The 27,550-nt window shown below is 36.4% G+C and overlaps 1 protein-coding gene across 3 annotated transcripts in view; it reads left to right on the top strand.

The window, feature by feature from the left end:
• Positions 1-20,535, top strand: part of ANKRD28 (ankyrin repeat domain 28) — a 119,136-nt gene extending 98,601 nt beyond the window's left edge. The window contains exons 15-28 of one of the 3 annotated variants that reach the window (XM_027638994.1): positions 2,229-2,340; positions 2,943-2,969; positions 3,884-3,958; positions 5,006-5,207; positions 6,544-6,631; positions 7,091-7,208; positions 7,799-8,018; positions 9,383-9,470; positions 9,567-9,650; positions 10,165-10,310; positions 10,496-10,578; positions 10,716-10,798; positions 13,056-13,147; positions 18,536-20,535. In XM_027638994.1, coding sequence (XP_027494795.1) covers positions 2,229-2,340; positions 2,943-2,969; positions 3,884-3,958; positions 5,006-5,207; positions 6,544-6,631; positions 7,091-7,208; positions 7,799-8,018; positions 9,383-9,470; positions 9,567-9,650; positions 10,165-10,310; positions 10,496-10,578; positions 10,716-10,798; positions 13,056-13,147; positions 18,536-18,822 — 1,705 coding nt within the window. In that variant the 3' untranslated portion in view covers positions 18,823-20,535. The other 2 variants (XM_027638995.1, XM_027638996.1) reach the window with 2 other exon arrangements.
• Positions 20,536-27,550: the final 7,015 nt, after the last annotated feature.

The following is a 27,550-nucleotide window of genomic DNA, read 5'->3' as shown; positions in this document are numbered from 1 at the left end:
ACATCAAAAGTAATTATCTGCACTGAAGTAATTCTTGCACTGAAAGAATGGGTACTTGAACATTTTTAGTAGACTTAGCTTCCTGCATCGTATTTACTGTATTGTGGGTTTTGTGAGCACACAAATAGAGAAGGTTCACAAGTGTAGAAATTTAGGTAGCCAAGGCCAATGACGTGTAACATTTGTTAATGAGCCATGAATTTTAACACAGAATCACTGATTAAAATTAACGAAGAAAGTTAGATGAGTGGACAAATAAAATGTAAGAACTGTAATTTTTTACTTAATGAGACAAATTGACGTGTCTTTGAGTTCTCAGAAATCTCATCCCATTTTAATTCAAATAAAAACATGCGAGCATGGTTGCCATTAAGAAAATCCAGGCATTTGTTTACTGGGCAAATAAAACCTGAGTTAATTGGTTTAAAAACATAGATGTGCTTTACAGGTAGCTTTTTATTAGATATGCTGAACCTGTTGTAAAGTTACTTACATCTTACGTTACATATGTTACTCTCTAAAACTCGGCATTTTTACCTTTTTCACTACCTGCTTAAGTCCTATTCTCCTTTATGCTGGGCACAAAATGATGAAAGTCAGTCTGCACCTTGGCATTGCTTCTGCTTGTCTCAACTTTTTGATGAGGCAGAGTCCTCTGTAATGAGACACTTCCTTGTTAATAGATTTTCCTGCAGTTTTTTGCCCCTTTAATCTTCACTCACCTGGTTTGTTACTTTCAACCTTTGTTTGCAAAGCAAATGTCAGGTCTTACTTCAGCAAATAGCTGTTGTTGCACATGAGGTTATCAGGCCCTTGACCTGGTACAGCTGTTTTACTTGTGCTGAAATGTGTTTCCATTTCATCGCGGCTGGTACTGGTTGTCGTTCAGCTGATGAACTTGCTCTGTTCCATCTGCTGACTCCGGGCTGTTCCTTGAAGGAACTCAGAATTCTGATGATACAGCATCATGCTGTCTTCCCTCAGGAGATGGCTGGTTTTGTAGGATTTCTGCCTGTATTTCTCCAAGGACTGAATGGGGTTTCTTGGGGTTTTGAATGATCAAATTTGCACTCTTAATGTCATTGATCAGGGGGCAGGTTAGGATTCCTGCCTCTCAAATCTAAATCTGCCACCTCCTCCTGAAAGTTTTCCACATGACATCACAGTATATCCATGTCATACAACTAAAAATGTTGAAATTCCCTTGAACTTTCTACCAAACAATTTTCAATGAGATAAATGGGAACTAGAACCCTCATGTTGTCAGTATATCCATTTGTCACTACTGATAATGGTAATCTGTGAGACCTTTAGGTAAACTGTGTCAAGAAAGAAATATTCCAAGCTAGATTTGACAGGATAATATATTTTTTGTCTTCATATGCATTTTGTTTAACTGATAAAGAAGTATTTAGTGATCCCAGAGAGAAGGGATGTTGACCTGTTGTACACTTCAGGAAGCCAAATGGCTTCACCAACAAGTTCAAGGTCGTGATAGTGACTTTGTAAAATGTTGCTGAAATTATAGACAACGTAAAATCATGAATTATTAGAGTTATTGATTGGAATAATTTAGTGTGCACACATGGAGTCTCTTAAAAAAAGAAAACTAGGGAGAAAGTGAGCTAACTTGAATCCCCTATTTTTCATCCTTCTGGCTGTCTGTGGTTTGAAACTGTGCTGATAATTTCTGCCTTAAAACTTTGCGTAATGAAAGTAAGGAATGGTAGGATATAAGTATGTAAACAACTAAGTCTGTTTACTGTATAAACAAATCAAAAAACTAGTGTCTGGTTGTGGAAGTGTATGTGTGTGTGACTCCAGGATACCACCATGGTTGTCTTCCTTTTGTAATAAGTATGAAAGAATGTACTGATGCAGAAAAACATACAAAATGGTAATCATTGATATTAGGAAAGGTAACTGCAGTTGTGTCATCTAGGAGAAAAATAGCCATGAAACACAAGTTTTAACTGAGTCAGATAATTCAGAAGATGCAGGAGGATGTCTGCAGAGTAGGAGTCTTTCAAATTTTGGAAGTTTTGTGATTGACCTTAACTTTTGATGTAATGAGTTAGCTGTTTTCTAGTCCTAGCCAATGTTGTACATTAAATCAGTGTCCCTGTGTGCTGTATTCTATTTTCCAGTTGAATTGGAACAATTTATCACTTAGCATTAAGTTGAAATTCAACATTTAGATACATGGTTGCATATGTCAATTTGAATAGGTGCCTGGAATACTTGCTAAGAAATGATGCCAATCCCGGGATCCGAGACAAACAAGGATACAACGCAGTTCATTATTCAGCGGCTTATGGTCATCGCTTGTGTCTTGAATTGGTAAGAAAACGTATCATAGATGAAAACTGTAACAGCTGCTCTTACACAGTGTGATGGAGAGGCCAGGGGATTCTTCCACCTTGGTTCTTCACCTGTAAGCTGGGTCAATATTGTTTTTCAGCCTCTGTAAGCATAAATATTTAAGCATTTGGTATTCCTAAAAAAGAAGAAGATGAGGAGCTAAGATGCTGGATACTGGCTTTAAAGATAATACATTCTCAGATGAGTAGAGGACATCCTCTGGTTGAGAATGTGGAATATTAGTTTTGTTTTGTTTCTTAACTTAGACTATACTTCTAATTTTTTTTTGCTGATGGCTGAAATAAAATAACCATCAAGAACTTCTAAGAAATTTCTTAAAGGTCATTAGAAGGAGCAAATGAAAATATAGGGAAAACCTGTAAAGAAAGGGTGCCTTATAAAATTAATTCATGTTGTTAGAGTAACTACTGGCCAGATATTTTAGATAATAAAGCCTTAGTTAGTTTTTTATTGCTCCTTTATCTGATACACTGTGCTATACAGCTTCAGTATTTTTATTGCAATTGTAGTTTTATATTCAAATGTGTTCAAACATGAATTCTGACTGTTTTTAATTGCAGATTGCAAGCGAAACACCTCTAGATGTTGTAAGTTTATTATTTCTCACTGTTAAAGTACTGCTATACAGCAAAAGAGAACATGTAATTTTAAAAATAATGCTTATTTTTAGACTTATTCTACCATTTCTTCAATGCATAAATGTATTATTTAATTTCAACTGCAATTTAGATTTAATTGCACTTCGGAATTTTAAAATAGGAAATTATTTTTTAAGCCATATACTTTTTTATTTAAACAATTGTATGACCATGTTATAAAAGTGTGATAATGAAAACATGATTTGAATGTATGTTGTGTTCTTCAGCCACTTTGAATGTTTTAATTCTACTTGTGTACTCGATTAAATGGTCTTGAAAAAGACCCAGAATGAAAACTTTTGGATACATCTGAAAGTAACAGATAGAAATGTATATACATAGGTATTTTAATGCCATACTACCTTTGCCTTTTTTGAGACCATTTTTTCTCTCTCAGAAATGTTTTTCTGTTCTGAGAAATCAATCCTGCCTTCTGGCCTTTCATATTGTTTTCTTGCTGATGTTTCACCTAATCTAAAAGCTTACTTGGTTGGTTGTTCGGTTTTTTATTTTTTCCTGCTGCTATCACCTGTCCTTGTCTTCCCTTTGTATACATTTCATCTATATTATTTCATATGGCTACTTCAGAAAAAATGATTTTAGCTTAGTTTCTGATTTAATTATTGCTTTGTTATGCAAAATTAACCAACTGGGCTTAGGGGCTGAATATGGGGGAAGGGTTGCAGTCACTGTAATTCAAACTCTGTAAAAGGTTGAAGGAGATCAGGAGATAGTAATTTTATATTATTCTTCCTGGTTTTTTTCCTTTTCAAGCTGTGTATACTGGAAACTGTAGCAATTATTGCTAAGTGTTTTTAAAGATGAGGGGTTTTGCACTTACTCTGACTTTTTCTCTCTCTAAGCTAATGGAAACATCAGGTACTGACATGCTGAATGATTCAGACAACAGAGCACCTATAAGTCCACTGCATTTAGCTGTAAGTGTTTCGTTCTTTAGTGATGACAGCTCTTCTAGTGGCACACAGTGGTTGCACAGGTTTATCCATTCTGAATTTTTTCAAAATAGCTTAATAACAATAAAAATGCAAACATATGCACTAATATTCCTGAATGAGGTATACAGGGTTTTTGCATTTCACTTGAAACTTGCTTCATGGAACAGCTTTCATGTGGAATCTTCTAATTAAGATTTATATTATAATTTATACTAATGAAACTTTTATAAGACTTGCTCTGTAAGTAGTTATGACTTTTTTTTAATGACCACATTGTTTTACTCTCCTTGTTGTTTAGTAAGAGAAATATTTTTCCTTAATACTTGAAGAAAGATTTTCACAGAGTAATGTAGGACAGTGATAAAACTGTCTATACAAATATACTCAAAATACAGAGTAAGGAGCTGAATATGTAGCTTCCATCTTTTCACTGAACTTCATGCAATTGAAAAACCACACTGTACTATCTGAAAATAGAGTAAATCTCATGCAGTATCTATATATATATCACCAAAGGAAAAAATAATCCTTAATAGTGGTAAATGAAAGCTATTTGTACTGTATTCTTTTTACTGGATTTTTTAAATATTTTATGTAAAAAGCTAACAGGAATTACTTAAGTTTGCTTATGTTCCTCACTTGAAATAATCTCAGTATGATGTAACTATGACATAAAGCAATGAAACATGCAGTATTCAAAGTACTGTTAGTTTTACAAATTGAAGACAGATGATTTTGTGAAAGTAGTTGCAGCTGCTGAGAGGATAAAACAAAAAAGATAGATAGATAGATAGATAGATAGATAAATAGATAGATAAAATAGAGAAAAAAAACCCAACCTTTTTGCTGAAATTGTGGGATTTTTTTTAAATTAGTCATAACTGTTGTAACTACTTATGTGCTATATCAGTACCTCTTCTAAATATTAAAACAAAAATACTGTCTTAATGGTTTCATTCATGTAGTCCTGGTAAGAAAGAAAAAAAATGTGAAGGATGGGAAAACTGAAGAATTTTCTTATTCTTGTAGGCCTATCATGGCCACCATCAAGCTCTGGAAGTGCTGGTACAGTCACTGCTGGACCTTGATGTGAGGAATAACAATGGAAGGACACCACTGGATCTTGCTGCCTTTAAGGGACATGTGGAATGTGTAGATGTGCTGATTAATCAGGGAGCATCCATCTTGGTGAAAGATTATGTTGTAAAGAGAACTCCAATACATGCTGCAGGTATGTTCTAACTTCTAAAATTTTGTCTTTTGAAGTGGATCATCTTTGTATTTCAAAGTCTAATTAATGTTCTAAGAAACAGTGTTTAGGAATAGATGATAAAGTATAACAAAACAGTTTTGAGTAGAAAGCACTATTAATCTAGTAAATCAGTTCAGCTCAAGGAATGCTGTTCCACACTTCCCTCTGGAAGGGTGCGTTGTCCTTGTCCATTCAGCTGACTGAGCTAGGTGTGCTGGTGAGTGTCAGCACACAACCCAAACTTAGATAGGTGAATTGTGTTGCCTGTCTTGGCAGTAAAATACTTCTAGAAATGACTGGAGTCTTGGAGAATTTTGACAGTTTGAGAAGAGACATGAAAATTTACTTGGATTTTTTTCTAAGGATTTAAATGACTCCTGAACATTTTCAAAGTAATAGCAGTCCTTTTCTCACTAAATTTCCTAGAAAATATGTCTAAGCGTACCTTTCTCAGACTCTAACATTCATTCTCTATTCTTATTTTTTTCTCTCTGAAAATAGGCTTATTAAAGTTGACATTTATAGTAATGCTGTTACAGAAATGTTGCTGTTAAAAGAGCATTATATACAAAATATCATCATTCTAACCATTTAATTTGTTGTCCATGAGCACGAGCTGTATTCTTCTATTTGATTTAGCTTTCTTAACTTGTGTTAGCATTTCTGTCAGTTCAGAAGCATGAATTGTTGCTGTTCTTATGTGGACTGAATACTGCAGCTGTAGGTCAGAAACAATTTCTGTTCCAAGAAGCAATCATTTATCTTTCATGAGCTGCATTTAAATGTGATTTCTCAATTTTTTGTTTCTTTTTTCCTCGTGTCTTTTAACTGCTTGGTTTATTATATCTATACATTACATTTCCTTCCCTTTCTAAGTGTGATTGCAGTTATTATTTTATAACTATGTTCTTGCTACACTTGTTTACAAAATCTGTATATCATTTGCTAAGTATGTGGTTATCTGTGCCTTAAAACAAGCAAAACTTATCATAATTACTATATTTAATTATTCCTTCTTGTGGATGTCATATAAGCATATATTCTAATTATGGTTAATGTGTGCAACCTCATTTATATGTAAAAAAAATTGTTGGCAGTTGACAGCTTGACTCAATTACTTTTAATACTGTACAGTTGAGAATACCTGATTTCTGAAATTATTTTCTAGTGTTCATATTTTAAGTTATAACAATGGTAAAGCTGTACAATGAGTTTTCAAGCTAATGGGCTTTAGTCTGAGCAGGGTAGCGCTCTGTTTGAGCTATATACTCAAAGGCAATTAATGTAAACCCCTTATTTTTGTAATGTTTTACAGCTACAAATGGTCATTCAGAATGTTTGCGGCTATTGATAGGAAATGCAGAACCACAGAATGCAGTGGACATTCAAGATGGAAATGGACAGTGAGTTTAAATGATAGACGTTCCATTCTTCACAAATCATTGCATTTTATGAAAGGACAAACTAAATATTTTACAGTGGTGATTTTTAACTTATTATTTTAAAGAGAGATTATATTTGAATTTGGACAAATACAACTGTGTGTATTGCAATAAACATAATGTTGATAGTGAAAAATGTTCAGCTGGGAGGGAACTAAAATGTGTCTTATTGTCTAGATGCTGAGAAAATGGATTCTAGTAACTGAATCAGGACTTTGCAATTAGGGGATATTAATTTATTTTCTTGAATCTATAAACCAAATGACTGGCATTCCCGGAGTGAAGGTAGTGCCAGGGGAGATCATTCATGAGGTGAATTTTAACAATTTTAACCAGAAGGGTAGTAGTTGTTGTAGTTCAGCTGAGTGCTAGTCTATTAGATTTCCAAGTAGATTACACTGTATTTTGCTCTCTACTTAGGACTCCTCTGATGATGTCAGTTCTCAATGGGCACACGGACTGCGTTTATTCACTCCTTAACAAAGGAGCAAATGTAGATGCCAAAGATAAGTGGGGAAGGACAGCATTGCATAGAGGGGTAAGATAATATTCCTTCTCTTTTCTTGAGAGTTTTATATGTCCTTATTTCAAGAACAGGCTTAGTATGTGGTGGTATTCAATTTCTCATTATTCTCCTCTTGCCATTCTTAGTTTTAATCGTCTTTTTAGTTGCGTTCAAAAGGGTGGGTTTTCCCTGTTTGCAACCTACCCTCAGAATTCTTTTGTCATTCTAGAGTGTCTTAATCTTGCTGTGAAGTGTTGATTGGAGAGGTCCTAGAGTACAGCTTTTTGTTGAGGGTGGGGAGTTAGTGTTCATGGGAGGAAGAACAGTGTGATGCATGCCATATTCCAAATATTTTGTTTGTAGTTTCTGCCAGATAAGACAATTGAATGAGCCCTAGAGATTAGCAGTTCATTCCATGTTATCCCAAGAAAATATTCTGTCATCAAGATTACAAGACATTGCCATTTTTCTGAAAGAATGGCAGCTTTCGAGTTTAAGAATAATAACTTATTTTGCTTATTTTGTTATTAATTAAAAATGCAAGGACTTGCCTGAGGTTTGCTTGCTTTAGTTATACACCTTGGCTTATATACATGAATAGCTCTTTCCTCTCCCTCTTACAGGCAGTTACCGGGCATGAGGAATGCGTGGAAGCATTGCTTCAACATGGTGCTAAGTCCTTACTACGAGACTGTAGGGGACGAACCCCTATACACTTGTCAGCTGCCTGTGGCCATATAGGTGTTCTGGGAGCTCTCCTACAGTCAGCTACATCAGTGGATGCAGTACCTGCAATAGCAGACAATCACGGCTACACATCACTGCATTGGGCCTGCTATAATGGTAACATACAGCCAAGTTAAAATACAGCTCTAAATGTGTTTGTTTATACTGAGGTAGAAGTTATTACTCTGTAGAAAAGCAACATGTAAAGTCTGTCCTCCTTCTGTTTGTATTAGTCAATGGGAGAATATGACAGATGTGGTATCTTGAAGAGGAATATATTAACATCTAATACATAATAAGATATGTTTATTTTTGTCCTATATTTTTGTTATATATGATCTTCTTAGTTTTATGCCTCAAGGAGTTTTTCAAGAAATTCAGCATAGTATCCTTGAATAGAAATGGGCCACATATCCCAAAAACATAACCTTCACAGGGAGTCTTGGGAGGAATGTTTTCAGATTAAATGTGTTTTTAAACTTGCTTCGTATCAACCATGATAGGCATAAGTAGCTAAAGTATAGAAAAGTGATTGAATAAGAATTTATTTTTTTCTTCACTGATACTTTTCATGGATTTGAGAGTGAGGGAGGCCTTAAAAGGTAGGAAATTCATTCAGCTCCTTTGCTAAAGATTTTGTTCTGTATGTTCATCTCTGACGTAGTAGAGGTTGTCATTTATTTCACCTCTGAGTGACATGATAGAGAAAAATGAAGAAGTAAGGGTTTATTCCAATTATTATTAAGTTAATAACTACTGAGCTGATGCAACTGGGCGATAATTTGAACTAAAATAACATCTCTATCACATTCATAAAATTAAACTCTTGCAGCTTGATCCATTTTCACAGCGGTGACAATCTCTGAATAAAACAGAATGGAGAGAAATGCTTGATTTGTAGGATGAAAATTTGACAGGACTTACGAAAATTCAAATCTTTAGACATCAGTGAATGTTGAGCTAAGGTATTCTGCGTATAGGCATTGAAGATCAAACAAATAGTTACCATTGTTAGCTGCCTGTACAGCAGCAGGGTATAGAATTTTTAAAATGTTAATATGATGGGTTGAACGTGTTCTTTTTAAGATTTTGTTATGACTATCGACTTCATTTTTGTTTAGGTTTAGCAAGTCAGTGGAACAAAAATAAAGCTCAAATGGTGGAGATGTTTTCATGTAGACAAAGTGATAATTGTGCAGAAGCATTTGAAATTCAAAGATGTAAAGAATTAAACTAAGTGTTCTGGATATTTTTCAGACATCATGAGATACGTTCTAAATTTCATAAAATTTACAGTTTGATTTTCAGGATTCTAAAAATACCTTACTTCCTTAATGTAGCCCTGTTGAATATAACCGGTCTTTCTTAGAAACTTTGAAATAAAATACTGCTTAATCTAATTTAGATATATATTTTTTGTTGTAATCCATCATTATACCTTTTCCCTTTTTTGTAATACCTAACTCTTACATTTGCTTTAGGTCATGACAGTTGTGTAGAGCTGCTCCTGGAACAGGAAATTTTTCAGAAAATGGAAGGAAATTCTTTCAGTCCCTTGCATTGTGCTGTGTAAGGAAGTGTAAAATTATTCTTCATATATTTCATTGCTGTATATAACAAAAGATTTATCATTCTGTAAATAACAGCCTGTTTAATTCATTATAGGATAAATGACAATGAAGGTGCTGCAGAAATGTTAATTGATACGCTAGGTGCTGGTATTGTAAATTCAACAGATTCAAAAGGAAGGTAAGAGTATAAATGCACAAAAGAATGTTTGTAATGTCATACTCCGGCTGTGCTTAATTCTTCAATCATTTGGAGTTTTTGTATTTGCTACTTACGTTAACTCCTCATTCCCTAGTTTTATTCTCTGAAGGTTTTTTTTTTATTCTGGGCTAGAAATAAATTTTGGATTTTTAAAAATCCTGTTCTGATTTAATAAACTTGGATTAACTTTTCATTATACAGGCAAGTTAGAGCATGTTTTAAATTGTATCACTTTGTGGATATCATTTTATACATATTTTAATTTTTCTGAATCAAACTGTATCTCTATTATAAACTACATGGGGGAGAATTATTTGAAACTAGAAGGTGGCTTTCTAAAAGCAGCAGTCACAACTCCAGCAATACTGATTGCAAAGGATCAGTGGGAGGGACTGCCCAGACCTTTGTATTTGTAGGATCTGTCAGGATGTTCCTTTGAATAAAGTAGAAAGCATGGCTGAACATGGCCATACTCTCTTTTGATCTCTTGTAGAACTCCTCTGCATGCAGCAGCTTTTACAGATCATGTTGAGTGTCTACAGCTTCTGCTTGGTCACAGTGCTCAAGTAAATGCTGTAGATTCTTCTGGGAAAACACCTTTAATGATGGCTGCAGAAAATGGACAGACGAATACAGTTGGTAAAGAGAAAACTTTATATATGTCTACTCTTAGCTTTGTTAATCTTACTATGGGTGAAGTAGCCTTATAGTTAACATTCTTGTGAACATATCTGGTCAAAATTCTGTTTTCATTTTGCACAAATGTGAGCCATTTAGATTTTAAGGAATATGCTTTTAGTTAATACAAATCTTTATTTCCCCAGAGGTGCTGGTTAGCAGTGCTAAGGCTGATCTGACTTTGCAAGACAGTTCTAAGAACACAGCACTCCATTTGGCTTGCGGCAAGGTGTGTGTGGTCTGACTTACCAGTGCTGCACTTTGTGTTATCAAGCACTGTTTGAAAATACTGTGACTTTGAAAAAGCATTCAAAGCAATTTGTGAAGAGTATTTGCTGTATGACAGCTGTTTGTTCTGTGTTTAAGGGTCATGAAACTAGTGCCTTGTTAATACTGGAGAAGATTACGGATAGAAACCTCATCAATGCCACCAATGCAGCCTTGCAAACGTACGTATCAGCAGTGAGGGTATTTTAAAGATGAGTTCTTGGTGCATATCTTGCTCATAAAGAGGCATCTTTTTCAGATTTTTTTTCCCTAAACTGGTTGAATTTTAGTTGTTTATCAGGTACCAAAAGTTAAACTGACTTGGAATTGAAATGGTGTTTGGCTCATACCTGAAGTTCCAATTTTAGATGGGTGAAAGGGATGATAAATAAAACATTGTTGTGATTCCTGTGTGGAATTACTGCAATCCACTGAGATTACCTGTGAACCAATATTTTTCTATGTTAAAAATTATCCAAATTTTCAATTAAAATTTGCTTCAGTTAACAACTCATTCAAGGCAAACTAAGATTTGATCTTCAAAGATAGCTACTTAAAACAAAAAACCACCAACTACCTGAACTATGCTTTTATTCTTCAGCATGCTTTTTATTTCATGTTTTGAGGATGAAACACTACTATTAAATATCATGGAGAATCCGCTATTCCTAAATGTTCCTAAAGATCTTCTCTCAAGTAGAATTAAGCCTATTTTGTTAGCCCAAATCATAAGGAAAGCTTAGAAATGTCATACCAATCAGGATGGGCTGTTAAAATGACTCTTCTGTGTTTTTCCTTTTAGAGAATATGTTTGTGTTACACACAATACTTGATATCTCAAGCGTAGCCAAGTTAGGCACATGAGTTGTTACACTGCTTTAATAATGCTATCACAGATCATTTAGGAAAAAAAAAAAAGAAAACACTGGAACTTATAAGCAACTCGAATATTGTTCTGGCATTACATCCCTTCTGGAATATTGTCTTATTTAAACTCCTGCAGTTCTTCCAGCTATTCCCTGAGATCTGCTTGAGAACTGCTTGAACTAAGGAGTTAAAATAGTAAGACTCCTTCCTTTGCTTTTGCTGCTCACCATGGTGCACTTCAGGCAGCTTGAAATAACCAGAAAGCAGGAAAGGGATTGATTGCCTCTTTCTGGCTTGAAGCAAGGATGTCTTGAGAGAAGGAAAACAAAAATGAGATGGGAACAGAAGTGGGAAAGGACGCTACCACAGGCTCTTGTAATTCCACCCATGTGCCTTGGCTCTGATCGAGAGATGTCATGGGGGAAAATAGGTACACATTTGCACCTCTATGAAATGTTTATATAAACTGCAAGGTTTTAGGAGCTGTTTAAAATATCACTGCTTTAACAAATGTTTAATAACTAAATTGACTTTCTGAACAGCTTAAACAAAGTCCTTCTTTGTGGCAAGATACAAATTAAAATTGTTGGTCTCTATATTAAAATTATTTTAATTACAGTACATTTTTCAGTATGTCCATGGTGTGCGATAATTCTTGAATTTTTAATATTTTAATGTAAGCACTATAGATACAGCTGCTCCTATTTGTATCTTTTACGTTTCTGGTCTCTAGGTAAGGCGCTTGTTTCCAACTCAAAATATAGTTCACAGTTAACTTGAACAACTTTAAGAATCTTAGAATGAATGAAGAGTAATATAGAGCAGAGGGGAAGAGTAATAAACAGCAGAGCTGTTTATCCTGTTTCCTGCTGAGTGGTGGTAGGGTTTTATTTAAGCCAGTGGGAACCAACTTAAAAACTTGCATTTGAAAAAGATAGAATATTTGAGATAAATATAGCCTTCATAGATCAAGGCAACACAAAATTGATTTATGGTTAATAGTTTGAAGTTTTGAAAAGCAATCTGCTTTTCTTGCTTCATGCATTATACTGTGAAATGTTTTTTTAATCTCTAATCTCAGTGGAATATAGTGGTTTCTAAAAGACAGATTGATTAAATGCTTTTGTATCTCTTGTAAGCATTTACATGCAATAAAATATGACTACCATCCGGCTGTTAGGGTTCTAGTGATTGGTGCAGTGATATGCAGTAACTCTCAGATGTGAAAATATCTGTTACAACAGTTGAGTGAAGGATTTATCAACAGTAAGGCACGAGGCGTTTCTGATATTTTAACATAATAAAGTCCATAAGCAGGCAGGTCTTTGCTAGCAACTGCTTCCTCACTGTGTGCTGCCATAAAAAGAAGAAAGTTCACAATTGGTATTGTAGTTTCTTTGCAATAAGAAAAGAGATCAGCTGCTTTTCCCATCTTAATTATTATATCTACGATATTTATATAATGTGTGAATAACACAGGAGTATAAGTACTGCATCTAACTAGATGCAAGCTACCTATCTTACTTAATAACTTGTTCTAAGGTTTATATATGAGTTTGCTTGTCTTCACAGACCTCTGCATGTTGCTGCTCGAAATGGACTAACGGTTGTAGTTCAAGAGCTTTTAGGGAAGGGAGCAAGTGTACTTGCTGTAGATGAAAATGGTAAGAAAAATTTAACTTTGTTTCCCTGTAAGGAACTGTGGTTCTAAACTCAACTCCCTGAAAAGCAATAACTCTGGAAACTTCATATGAGCCTTGCAGTAGGTCCTCCAAAGAAGAAAATGCATTGGTGGTGGATCATTTTTGCAAAGCAGCAGAAGTATAAGGATAGTGAAAACTTTTCAGAACTATGTGGGTCATGGCCTAAAAGTGTTTGGTTTGCATTTGTAGTTTTATGATGCACTATAAATGTAGTTTTATGATGTACCTAGAAATGCACTGGCTGTGGCATACCAAAAATGGTCAAAAAAAAATAGTGTTCGATGTAAAATATAACTCTCAGCTGTTAAGAAGCTGGATTGAATTGCTATTCATTTTGTCACACTAGATATATCAGGGTTAGCTTTTAAAAACAAATATCAAGTATGATTAGCAGCTTTCAGTTACTGGTCTCAAGCTTCTGGCTTTTCAGAGTTTTTTTGCACATAGAAGTAAGAAAAATTAACTGTTTTATCATGAGAATAAATCATACACCTTGTAAGAACAAAAGAAAACTAGATCTACTGACTAATTTGCGTGTTTTCATGTAAGACATCTGTGGTCCTCAGAAACTGTGCTTTTAAAAGTGTAGGAGCTCCATCTTTTATGCCATACCCCAGTGTGTCTTAAATGAAAGCCATAGCTGGGACTGGGGAGTGGATTGCTTTTTGTTGGATTTTTTGTTTGTTTCCTTTGGGTTTTTTTTCCAGAAGGCATGTGCCTAATTAATAGTTATAATTATATTTCCACTTTGAAAAGTTTTTCCTCTCTTAATGTTCATAGTGACTTTCTCTGTTTCTCAGATTACACTGTGTAAAGTCACATGAGTGACTTGAAGATCATTCCTTGCCTAAATTAGGGGACGGGGTAACTGCTAAACGAAACTCCCTAAAATTAAAAGATTGGAAAATATATCTTTTTTATTTCTGTTTCTTGTCACATGTATGCTGACTGGAGAACTTTGCATCTTTGTGGGCTTCTGATGTGCAACCAACCAGTCCCTTGTAAGACAAAGATCCCTTGGATCTTTGACATAACAGAAGAAAAACTTTGTGTCAAAGTTCTCTGGCAGCCTGGGAATCTAAAAATCTTCTTTTTAATTCTGTTCATATTTTAAATTTTAAAGTAACTGAGTGTTATGTTTTTTTCACTGTGGTTCTTTTCTTTCTGTTAGCAATTGCTTTGTTTATAAAATTTTAAGCAGCCTTGTGAATATTCACCAGGAATTCTTTTATTAGCAATTGCTTTGTTTATAAAATTTTAAGCAGCCTTGAGAATATTCACCAGGAATTCTTTTTCTGACTGAAGAAATAGGCACTGGAATATTTTGGATCACAACACCGACATTCTCTTACTTTAGCATAGTCCAGATAAGTTCAGAGATCTGCCACACAAGTTTGGCATTTCAGATAGAATTAGATTAAGTGGTAATTTAGTTTTAATTTTAAAAAGTTTCACTGTTTTGCATGGAAGAATGTCTTGATATATGGAACATGTAACCAGCAGGACCTTTGTTGTTATGGAGTGATGATCCACTTTTTGTCTTTGAAATTGTCCCTTTTTGTAAAAGCTGCATTGACTTTTTGCAAACAGTCTCTATTTGTATCTACAGCTGTATAAATTGAGTCCTCTGCTGTTGGATATGAGCTATAATCATTGTTGAAAAATATGAGCTTTGAAAAAAACCCCATGTCTCTCCAGTTATTTGCATTTCAGTTTATAAATAATTTATAAGATATTTAAAACTCTAGATTTGAAGTCACGCTGCTTTTGTTAGTGTGGTGAGATCACTTCGGTTTAAAAATAAATGTCAGGAAAAAATTAATCCTCTTAGTTCTTAAAAGAGTAAATGCAACTGAAAAAGCAAATTAGGTGTCCAGTATACTTTCCAAAAGCAGTCATGTTGAGGGTTCATTCTCAGTTCTGTATCAGTTCTTATTCACATCTTTCAGTTCTTTTCCCATGTTTCCACACCAGTCATGATGAAATTTAGATCACTTGCATTTGCAGAATACTCTTGAATTTGACATTATTTATGTAAGTTTACCTGTCTTAAAAGAAATTACTAGCTTTTTCTTTCATTTGACACCATATGAAGTTTTACTTTTGGTCACTCAACCAACTTCTCAATTTTTTTTTTGTTCTGTAGTCTATTTAACTTTCTAGGCTAGCTATATTTCCTGGTATAGTCTGTCTTCTATTTGTCAAATGCACATGCACCACAGCAGTGAGAGGAGGCATTCTCTGGAGACTCCATAGTATGGAGGTTTCTCTTTCTAGATTCATCATTACAGTGATCGTTGGCCTTTCAAGCTTTCTAAAAAAAAAAGGGGGGGGGTTTGCTTTGGGGTTTTCTGGGTGTTGGGGTTTTTGTTGTCTTTTTTTGTCTAGTTCTTTTCCAAGCATTGTATTCTAGTTTATATTGGAGTTCCAGTTTTCTGGAAGGAATTTTTCTGCAAGTGCTTACAAGATGACTCGTTCCTCAGACTCTCATCTCTTTTCCAGTGTAACACTTCTTGAGTTTATCTTGGGAACTCTTGTTGCACTGACTGCATTAGTAACCCTCTGATTTTCCTGTAGGTGTCTTCATGGAAACTTTCAACCCCCAGGGTAGGGGGCAGCTCTGTGTTTGGGCAGGGGGAGCCCTAGTCTTAATTCAGTGTCCATCACACAGGCTCCTTTTTCTGTTCTGCAAGGAGGCTGCCTCAGCTCACTCTGCTTCTGTTGTCCCATTTACAAATGATGATAGTAATTTTGTTATTTTGTGAAGGCTTATGCAGGTACAACAATACGGAATATGGGGAACATTGTACCAGAATTGAGTAGGAGTATTTCAGTGGAGTTGGTATGTTTACCAACATACTCTTAAAATTTAAAGTATTTATAGCTATTGTTGCCCTGACATATGAATGATCATTTCACAGCTAAGTGACATAAAAATAGAATTCGTTCTTTTAAATTTAAATTAATATAGGCCAAAATAAAGTGGTAGAGGACACAGATGTCAGACTTTCGTGGTGCAAGCTATGTCTAAGGCAAGAATAAAATGGTGATATTTCATTCCTGCTTATGAAAGCCAGGAGCTTAAGACCTATAATTGAATATTAATATATACACAGTTTTTAGAGAACAAAGATCTTTTAACAAAAGCAAGTATTCTGTTTGATCTTTACATTGGCCTTTTTATGATGCTCTGTTCCAGAAGGAACGTAAGTATGAATACTCAAGATCTTAGCAGTCTTTAAAAGGGGGGGAGGGAGTCAAACAAAAAGAAACTAAAAAGGTAGCAGTTGTCTGCTTGTTTTTCTTTAAACTATTATCAAATTACATTAGGGAAAGAAATGGTGTTTAATATGACCAACTGGAATAAACTTACTTTTTGTGTCATCTTACCTTCATACAACCTCCAGCAATTGTAGATATTAAATGGTGTGCATCTGGGTATCAGTTCTGAGCCTTCTGTTCTGCCTTACATGCCTGAAATGCAGTCATCATCCAAGTGTGGCAAGCTCTGGCCCTTGCTTCTGAATCCTCTCAAAATGTATCTCTTCTGCAGACTGTCACTGTTAACTCTGAGCTGTTTAAGTGCTGTGGTACCTTACTAACAATGAAAACATCTGCTGCGCTGCACTTCTGTACGGCCCTATCGCATGGTCAGCTGGTGCGTTTTGTGCTTGAATTATCTGTGTTTCCTTGGATTGTATGCTCCTTTGGGCAGGGACTGTTGTCTTGCTCTGTTCCAAGCATCAAGCACAAGGTCTGTCCCGAGCAAATAATAGCTCAACTGCAAGACTGTCCCCTGCTTGCTGTTTTCTGAATTTCTAGGTACAATTATTTTCTATAATGTGCCCATTTCTTTAAAACTTACGTGCAATTGTATAATACAATAACTGCTCCCGAGCTCTATCCTAAAAACTGACCTGGATCTACTTCTACAATAAAGATGATTCCTTAGTAGTTGAAACATTCATTGGTAAAACAGGCATTGCCTTGTTTTCCATGCCTTCCTAAGGTCTGGATAGAAGTCCATCATACTCTTTGCTTTTAAAGCCATCTGTTAATTAAAATTACTTGTGTGCTTTTTACTTGGATGTTGTACACTATTAAGTTGTGGACTGGGGGTAATGCACAGGACTGCAGACTCCCACACGTACCTGAACATGTGTCTTCCTATTGAGCTCATTGTGGGAATGTCTGTCGCACACAGTGGAAGGTGCTGCAGGATGATCTGGGCACACGCTGCTGGGTGGAGCCAGGGAGAGGGAACCTGTCCCACACTCATCAGGAGAATAAGCTGTGATCTGTGGTTGTACATACGTGACTGCCCTGCTTCTAGAGCTGCCAGTGTCACCACCAAGTGTGGTGCCTCGTGTGGTAGATACACCTGAGACCTGTGCCAGAACTTACCCTCAGGTGCCGTGCTGAATGGTTAAACTTGAAACAGAAGCAATGCACGGATCTCCACTGAGGAGAATTTGAAGCGTTTTTCTTGACATTGAACAAATAGAGGCAAGTACAGGGAATGGGGGAAGCTGCAGAAGGAGCAGTATTGAGGATTATTAGAGACATGGTTACCCAGAAGAGTTGTCACAGCTATATATGACTTGACTGCAGGTCATTCCATGTCCCGAGACCTCTTGCATTTGGGGGTTGTCACAGTAGTTTGTCTGGACCAGTTGGGCAACTAAGAGGTGTCTCTGCATGTCCTAGTCTGCTAACCTAGCTGGCATTTCCTCAAACTTCTGTGGATTTCTTAATTGATATCTTGCAAAATAAAGTTAGGCTTTGGCTTTATAGTTTACATTACTGTATATTGTAATAAAGTATAGGTTAATTGACAGTGTGTATTCTGCCTTTTCAATTAACTGTCCCTGCTGCTTTAGCCAGCTTGTTACTGAGATAAGGCAGCATTATTAAATTAACTGTCTGTGACGAGCAGCTGTGGTGGAAGCTTCTGGATGAAGAAACATTTAACACGATGAGCTCTGGTTTCTGCAGTGGCTCTTTAGTGAATGCCTTCACCCACTGTTGGCTGCCATTACTTGTCTCTCCTCAGCCAGGTGACTCCCTCACCATTTTCAGATCCAGGCTTTTCTCACTGGCCTAAAGTATCTAACTGTGCTTAACAAAACAATTATATCTTTGTTGCAAAGCCCATTAACTTCAAGCTTGTTTTTGTAACCAGAAGTTTAAAAATCCTAATTGATAATGCATTAAATTTTTTTTACTTTTTAAACAGTGTGGAACTAAGCAATATAAAATACTTTTGCAGCTGAAAGATATATGATCTTGGAGAAATTTTTGTATTGTCTTTATTTTAAATTAAGGTTTTGCTTTTTCTTGAATTCCTAGGTTACACACCGGCTTTGGCCTGCGCACCCAATAAGGATGTGGCCGATTGCCTGGCTCTCATTCTGGCCACCATGATGCCTGTTTCATCAAGCAGCACATTACCTGCCCTTACCTTCAATGCCATTAATCATTACACCAACACCTCAAAAACTGTCACCTTTGATTCCTTGCCAATCATGAGGAGTGACCACAGCTCTTACTGTACTTTCAACAACATTGGCAGGGAAGGTGGCTATCCATATACAGAAGACGACGAGCTCAATGACTCAGATTCTGAGACATACTAGAAGCTACATTTTGTAGGTCTGAGGAGTGAACCCTCGCGCTGGAAGGTCAGACTTGTGCTGTCGGAAAGCTGGTGGTGTTTGAATATAGAAAGAGGACAGACCTTTGAGAAGATGTTTTTATTGTGGTTGCATTAAAAAAAAATCTGTGAGACTCTAGGAAGATTTTTAAGAGCATATTTTGCAGAAGAAGCATGAGTTCTTGAATAAGTACTTGGAATCCATGGCAAAAAAAAAAAAAAGAATGTCAAAACTGTTTTATTTAACGGTATTAATACCATTCTGTTTCTGGTGCCGGGAGTAATTCCTGCAGACTGGGCACCCGACTTGATGTAAATGAACAACACTATTGTTCAACACAAAGGATGCTAGATTTAAATATTCTCAATAAAACTAAAACCATTTTGAAGGCAATAAATGAGTTTGGTACAGTAGGCATTGTTTGTGCTGCAAATTGCCAAAGGACCAAATAACTTAAAGATTTTTTTAATTAAATAAATTTTTGTGAAAACTGGAATAGGTTATTTGAGAAGTTGTTTCAACCAAACGTTAATTACTTCTGGAAAAGAAGCTTGGATTTGGGTTTAAATGTTGAATTTTATTTTTTTTAATTCTCTGAAAGCCTTCCGACACTATTAAATGTACCATGAAAGAAAGCAGATGTACTTTTAAGTTTTATTTTCTTTTTCGTTTAGATGAAATGAAAATGATCTTGTCATACTTTTATAATACTGAAGTTAAACCAGCTAACAAGGTGAAGTCAGGGTGAAAAATGTACAGTGTAATAAACAAGGGAAGGGGTGGGAGATGTGGGAGGGAAGCAGTAATTGTTGCACAGTTTTAGGGATTTTTTAACTTGGGTTTTGGATTGAGATTTTTCTTAATTTAAAAATACATGAGTAACTTGGAAACTATGAAACTGCGTAAAATTAATTGAACTGTCTTGATAACCCTGTTGTGACTGAGAGTTCTTTTCAATAATTTATCCACTTCCTTACATCATAAATTTGTATGTAAGATTAAAATTGTATATCCCTATCACCTTTTTTTTTTTTTTTTTTTAATCCCAGAGTTACAAAGTGGGGGGGGAGGTGAATTTAAAAGTATATTTCCCTATTAGAGAAAAAAGTACAGTGTCTGGTCTGTGGGAAGAGCTGTGTATCTTTGTTGTGCTCAATTTAGAAAATAAACAGCAGAAACAGGTCCCTGTAACGTAGTTCAGACTTGCCCAAATATTTTTTTTAATTTATAACAGACTACTCTGGTTTTTTTTTTAATTGCCTGAAGAATGAAAAACTGACATGAATAAGCTGAAGTTTTGTCTGTTAAATATGAATATTTACTTTATTTGGCTCTGCTTTAACTATAACTGTTACTTTTCAAGTGAATTTGTTTATGTACATGCAAGGAATCCTTGCATGTCCTGGCAAAGTACAAATAAATTACTACAAACCGATTCCAATTTCATTTTTATCCTTTTTTTTTGTATTGTGAAACTGGAAACGTTTGTAAATTACAGCTGCTTTTCTGAACATAGTGTGGAAACACGGGACAATATTTTGATCTATTTGATAATTTTGTGGGGTTTTTGAAGAATTAATGAGCATGTACATAGAAATAGTGGCTGCTTGAATACTGTATTTACCTGCACTCTTTCAGTACTTCAAGAATCCTGTATATTTTACGGAGTATAATAAAATGCAAATTTGAGTTCTACTAATGAATAATTTATTTGTATGTACTAAGCATTAATGACAAAGTCTCTTGTTGAAATGGTAGAATTTGTAAAATCTACTTCACAAAGACTTTGCCAGCATTTTAGTTCTGAAGCAAGGTGAGCTATTTAAAGCAATTTTAAATGTTAAATTACTTCATTATTCCTTTAGGCTTCCTTTTAATTATTACTTTCTTAACCATTTGTGCCTGTGTTCATTGTTTATATATGCAATATGTTTATCTGTGAGCAGAATTAGATGACTTCAGGGAGGTCGTGATTTCTGTGCTTTCTTCCCTCTGAATGTCACGTGTGTGGCTCTGTGGGATTGATGTACGTGCCTCAGCTGGGCATGCAGGCAGCACTCTCCGAAGATCCATATTGGCCTGTCTTGAGATTCACTGTAACTATTTAAATTCAAAGGCTGAAGCAGCATGAACCCATTTTTTTCCTCATATGCTTGTGGGAAATCTGAATGAGAACACCAAGTAGTGTGTCTGTTATTTAAAAGGTAACAGCTGCATATTTCTGTTCCTGAAACTGTCTGAATTTTGTTGTTTCAAAGGCACTGTGAGAAGATGATATTATTAGGGCTGTATTATCTATGCTGACCTCTGACTCCAAGATGACCTGTTACCTCAGTGTGTGGTGTCTGTAGTCATAGGGCACTTTATAGGAGGGGCCACTCTAGTCTTGCTGGATAATCATCAGTGCAGTAGAGGTTGAGCTGTCCATGTCCCCTGGGTGTCTGGAGGAGAAAAAACTCAGATGGCACTGGTTTCTTATTAAAGATTTGGGTATGGAATACAGGGAAATGCAGGAAACAGTGCTGTTGAACATGTTTGTTTCCTTATGTCGATCAGAAATTGTGCCTTTCTTTCATTTCGTTGCTACTCACCTTCTGAAGAAGAAAACCATTTCTGTGTGGTAAATTGCATTATTTTTAAGTTAGGTTTTGTGAACTTTTAGAGCTAAATATCTGGGTTTTGTTGCAAATTGTTAAGACCATTTAGGAATTTGGAATTACATGGGTTTGTATCTTATCTGCCTCATCATTACAATTTACTAAGTGAGCCTGTAGATTGCAATTTGCATGTATTTGTTAAAACAAACAAACAACTTCATTTCTACCTGGCTGTATGGGTAGGACATTAATTGTGCCTTGTAAGTGATAAGTGAGACTATTATCATAAAATGGTGTAATTCCAAAAATGGAATGCGATTTGTTTAAAGACCATGCTACTGTGGTCAGAGACCACTTTCTTAATGAGAGGTCAAGGAACAGCAGGTTCCGTGTTTCTGAAAAGTAAATAATGCTGTTGGTGGCTGGTGGGAGGTTAAAAAAAAAAAAAGTGTTCATACCTCAGTTGGAGGCCTGTTCATTTCCAGAAAATTATGTTGGAGCCTCCATTTTTCTAAAATCTTGTTCATTTTGTACAGATGAATATGGGACAGTTATTCTTATAGCCTTTATCCAAACAATCTCTTGGATTTTCACCAAGGGAGAACAGTGAGCCTTGGCTGTACCAGTAAAGCAATATATCAGAATAAAATAAACTTTTTTTTCCTGGAGGAAAAAAGAAAATCAAATGGACTCCAGGAATGAGGACAGCTGGCTCCGCTCAGCTCTCTGTATATTCTGACTTCTGGGATGTTTTATGGGTTTTTCAGTTCTCAGGATAAATGTTCTGCAGAAGAAAATGCCAGGTCACTTAGTATTAACCTCATAGGCTGAGCTGTTACTTTTAGAGTGCTGTGTTGCAGCATAAATGCTGGATGCTGATAAAAGGAATCAGTGTGTCTTGCCCCCCCCCCCCCCCCCATGCCCGAGAGTAACCCTACTGTCTTGTCATTCCTTATAAAATCTTGACTTCTGTGTCTCCTGCTTTGTATTTCCTTGTTTTACTTTTTATCACCTTCACATGCTTAGATGTCTCCAAAATAATTGTATAAATATATGTGGAACAATCAGAGCTAAAAATAAGCACTTTTTTAAACTTTGGTTGCAGTTGTTTCATGTTTTTTTCTGGTTGTATATTTTGTTTAAAATTCTGAATTGTCTATGTCCTGGTTTCAGCTACCAGACTAAAGAATTAACAAATGTTTGGTTGAAGGAAAATTAATATTTAAATCCAAAGTTTTGCTTCTTTTGACATCTACAAAAAGGGCACTGAAGATACCAAAGCTGTTACCAAAGCTGTAGGGAAGATGACTAAAAAGAAGCATGAGATAATTTTTATAGATTCTGCAACCAAATTAATTCTGGTTTTGAGAGGAATTAGCCATCCTCTGCTGAAATATTATGTCCATTTAAAGACAGCTACCACAGTGATCCAGAATAACATGCTCTATTTGCATTTTGGTTTAAAAAAAAATTAAGAGAATGTTCATTAAATGCAATTGGTTGGAGATAACACAACTATTTTGGTAGCTCAGCTTCTCTTATGAAAAAAAAAATGTTATGACCTTTCTGTTGATCATGCAATAGCTGTGTAAGAGGATCATCCTATATAAAGATCATAAGCAACAGTGAATACTGCACAAAGAACTGGTTAGCATTTACTTGTGAGAAGTTTGTCATAATCATGGGACGTTTTAAACACTTCTAGATGTCTCCAGAGAGCCCATACGACTCAATTCCATGTTCGGATCAGTGAAGTTCACATCTTAAAAAACTGAAACCTAAATAAAAATGGTAAGTGTTTATGGAAACAGCAGTTCTGGAGAACTGGAGGCCGTGCTCTTTGGCTCAATGTACCACAGGGTGGGCAAGGCTCCAGCTGCAGGAGCAGCAGGAGGACCTGGCAGGAGGACTCTCCTCATCTCCCACCACTGTTCTGGGCCTCTGCTGATGGTACATATCCACTTCCAAAAGGAAATGCCATGGCACTGTTGTTTAAAAAGCATTGATTCCTGATGACAGTAATTCCTGATAATCCTGTCCTGGTTGGAATTAGACTAATAACTTTGGAGAGAAGGGCCTTTATTAATCTCTTAATAAGTAGTTTAAACTTTTAACACTACCTCCACAGATCTGGATTTAATCTCAGCAAAATTCATTTTAATATCAGGAAAAAGTAAGTATTTAAATTCTTAAAGTTGGTCGAGGAAATTCATATAAATCCTTAAATCCAAGATGGGTGGTTATTGCCTCTTGTAGTAATCTCAATGATTTGTGATGACTTCCTTATAATCCTTTAATACACTGCAGAGGTTGACAGGACAGTTGGAGAAGAATTCTGATTAGGTTGAAAAACCTTTTTTGAATGTAAGTGTGTAGCTGTGACTCTAAACTGGACAAGATAAGAATTTATAAAACATGGGTCTTCAAACTTTACAGGCTGAAACCTGAGGTGTTAGGAGCTCTCGGGAATGTGGTCTGATTCTTGGGGTGATCATGTGCAGGGCCAGGAGTTGGACTTCAATGATCTTTGTGGGTCCCTTCCAACTCAGGATATTCTATGATTCTATGAAATGTGAAGAGATGCAGTGCAGGCCTCTTTGTTAGCTGATAGCATTGACTTTTTGCTTTTTCTGCAGTCATTTTCTCACTATAATATTTGTATGTTTTGAAGAATGTTAAGTGCAAAGATATCACTGTGCATTAATCTGAAATAAGGAAATAACTGGCTATTCTTAAGGAAAGTACTACTGTTGTGTTTATGATGATCTGTAAGCCTTATTACAAAAATCCCTTCGTTTTACTGCTTAACAGGAGATGCAAACACCTGGCTGGACATTGTGAGTGTCACCCAGGCCCCCAGTCTGTGTCTTCTCAGACCTACTGAGAGAAAAACGGTCTGAAATGGCAGCCTCAGAAAGAGCAGTTCGTTAAGTTGTTCAGCTGCCTGGAGCCCAGGAAGATCAAGAGTGTTTCAGTTTCCTTTTCCAGGGGGAAAATTAGTTGCAAGTGTGACTAAAATTTTCAATTTCTACAACTCATCTCACAACTGAACATTCCTGACAGGAGAAGAAGATGAACATCCCTCCTTGCAGTACTTGAAGATTTCTTGCAGCTATTTCCAACCTGTTATCCCAATTTCTTTAGCACTGTATTTGTCTTCAAATAAAGCAGTATCTAAATTATCCATGCCTCCCTAGTGTGATGTGTATTATTTTATGTTAGGATAAACTAAGCTCCCTCCATTCCATGCTACGTTTTGGCAGTTTTCAAGCTGAGGTTGGGAAAGGAATCTTGCAGCTTTTCACCATGTAACTGTAAACATAGTTGAATAATAGAGGACCTAAAGAGCCTTTCAAACTGTCTTCATATTGATAGTGTCACTAAATATTTAAAGAGGAAAAAAACACCTTACATTCTCTTTTTTTTTTCATTAAAATTTCAACAGAAGCAGCTCAAGCTATCACTGTTCAGATTTACAACAGAACAAAACAAAACCTGCTTTCAAGTCTTGTCAAATGACAGATGTGCAGGTTTTCTTCTCATTGTACCTGGGAGCTGACTTACTGAAAGCTTAAGGCTGAGGTCTCAGGGGTTCTTTTTATGTAAAAGAATAGATTAGATACCTTAATGATTCATGTCCTATTTTGTCATGTATTTCTTGTCCCTTGCCAAAGTTTGTTACTGAAGCTGCCTGCATAGTTTTCCTAAAAGTCTTAGAATCTTTTAACATCTTACTGAGTTGAACCTTTCTAATATCTTCTGCCAAGGGTTGGTTTGATCCGCTGTGGGGACCATTATTGTCCCTGAGTTCTGACCTGTGTTGCCTACACCTGCTTTCCCAGGGTAGGGAGGAAGGAGAGCACTGTGACTCTGAAGTATTTCCAGTGCTGTTGACTTATTAAAAACTTGGAGTGATAGCACTCACTTCAACTCGTGCATATTTGGGGTTTTCACTTGTTGAGATGTGCCTAAAGGATCTTATGCCAACTTGGGCATTGTAAACAGATTGTACCAGTGTGTCACCCGTTCCTCAGCCTGTTCACATCCCTCTTGATAACTTAACTCCAAGGTCCTGTTTGCCAGCTGTTCCTTTGGTGTGCTTTCTGGTGTTTTCTCTCACTGTAAGCAGAGTATCCCCACATCCACCTGGAAAATTCACTGTGAATCCCGAAGCAGCAGATTCCTTATGAGGAATCTTCCAACACGTCTGACTTGCATGCTGTTACCCTGCCTGGACAGACAGTTTCTGTGGTTGTCTTTCCCTTCCCAGGAGCAGTGTCAAGGCCCCTTAAAGACACCATCCCCTGCTGTCTGTCTCAGAAAGGATGTTCCTTTAGTGTCAGCACAAATTTCCAAATCCTGATTTCACTTCAGTTGACAGACCAAGCGATTTAAAGCTGTTCTAGACTTCAGCTGTACTTCCCATGTGTCAAAAGATCCTCGTGTTCTGGTTCAGTTTTGTTCCACTGTCTGGCAGAAATGGTTCAGAAAGCATTAATAAAACCATTTATGTCCATTGAAAAGATATTAGAAGATGGGTTGCATTACAGTATGTTACGAATGTGAATGTCAGCCTTGCTGAAGACTTCTCACACCTCCGCAGTAAGTGAGGATACAGAGTTGTTTGGGAACAGAGCAGTGCTGGGATTGCTGCTCCAGCACAGACTTCCAAAAGCCACCAATGTGTGGTAGTGAGCATCATAGGTTACTGCCTGGTCCCCCTGTTTCAGAATGGATACATCTGTTGTTACTCAAAGATCAGGATGGGTGGGGGAGTAGATAATCACTGTTGATCCATTGTGTCTGGTACTGTCTGTTCAACCTTTTCCTTTGCTAAAGGCTGCTTTTTTTGGGCAAAGGGAACGAGGTATTCTAATACTTAATGCCTGCTCTTCTCAGGGAGGAGACAGAGAAACATGCCCTATGCAAACAGTAAGGCCAGAAGGTCTTGTTTTCTAACAGTTTTAATATACGCAAAGTTAGAACAGCTCTGTGGGACACAGTGTGCAAGTATTTCACAGATAAATACTTTTTCTTTCCTTAAGCATAGGAAATATGTGTAATGCTATTTACTTGTTTAGCCTTACTGTGACAATGGTGTGCTTTGGAACTAAATCCCAAAGAGTATTTTAGTGCACAAAGCTGCATGTTTTTCAGCCTCCAAAGCAGAGGGTCCTGAAATCTCCAGTTGTTCACTGCTCCGTTCTTTCAGACTTGGTTGTGTGGTACTAGAACCTGAAGAATGAATAAACACTGCAAATGCTTTTCTTTTCTACTCTGTACATCCTGGAATTCGTGCAGCCTTCAGCAAGAACACCACTACAGGTGCCAAACAAGGATTTTTAGTAATTCTGTGGTGGAATGGCCTACTTTTATATCAGCAAGTTTATGCCTGATGAGATATAGACATTCCCCTCTCCATGTATTTGTCCAGCATATGCTGCAGGATAAACAAACCTATTGTACCCCTGTATCAAAGCTGTGTTCGACAAGGACCTGACTCACAGTGATACAGGTTGGAGAAGGAAGGTTTGATAGACCACCCCTATCATTAACATTTATATAATAATTCTTTGTAAATATTTAAGAAAACTTGAGGTAGAAAATCAGCAATTTTTCCGTTGTTTTGCTTTCTGAAACCAGAGAGTGAGTTCATTCAAAGCAGAAGCTGATGGAGCACCTCTCAGCACGCATACTTGTACCTGCCATAGTGATTTGAGTTTGAACCTACTCAGACCACCAAAATGGAGACTCACAGGTCTCCTGTTAGTGCTCTGCTCCTCTCGACCTGACTAACAGTCAGAGCAACTGGAACACAAGGACTGGACCAAAGGAACAGTTGTGTTTATTCCATTACTCAACAGCTATTAGCAGATGAAGTCATAACAGTCAGTAAGACCACATACAATTATAATACTTGAGAATGCATTAACCTGTCTGAATTTAACCCCAAATTAATATCCTTTGAATATTTTCTTCCCAGCTTCTTCACTGCAGTAGAACAGTTACAGCACTTAATCTAGTTATTGCCCTGGAAAGAATGGTGTGTTTTCCTCACTCAGCAGCACGAGCCTGCCATCTGGTACATGAAGCACTGATGTAAAAGCCTTGTT

Source organism: Corapipo altera, unplaced genomic scaffold (assembly GCF_003945725.1).
Source record: "Corapipo altera isolate COAL_440 unplaced genomic scaffold, ASM394572v1 44, whole genome shotgun sequence".
Taxonomy (NCBI): domain Eukaryota; kingdom Metazoa; phylum Chordata; class Aves; order Passeriformes; family Pipridae; genus Corapipo; species Corapipo altera.
This window is presented reverse-complemented; position numbering and strand designations above follow the sequence as displayed.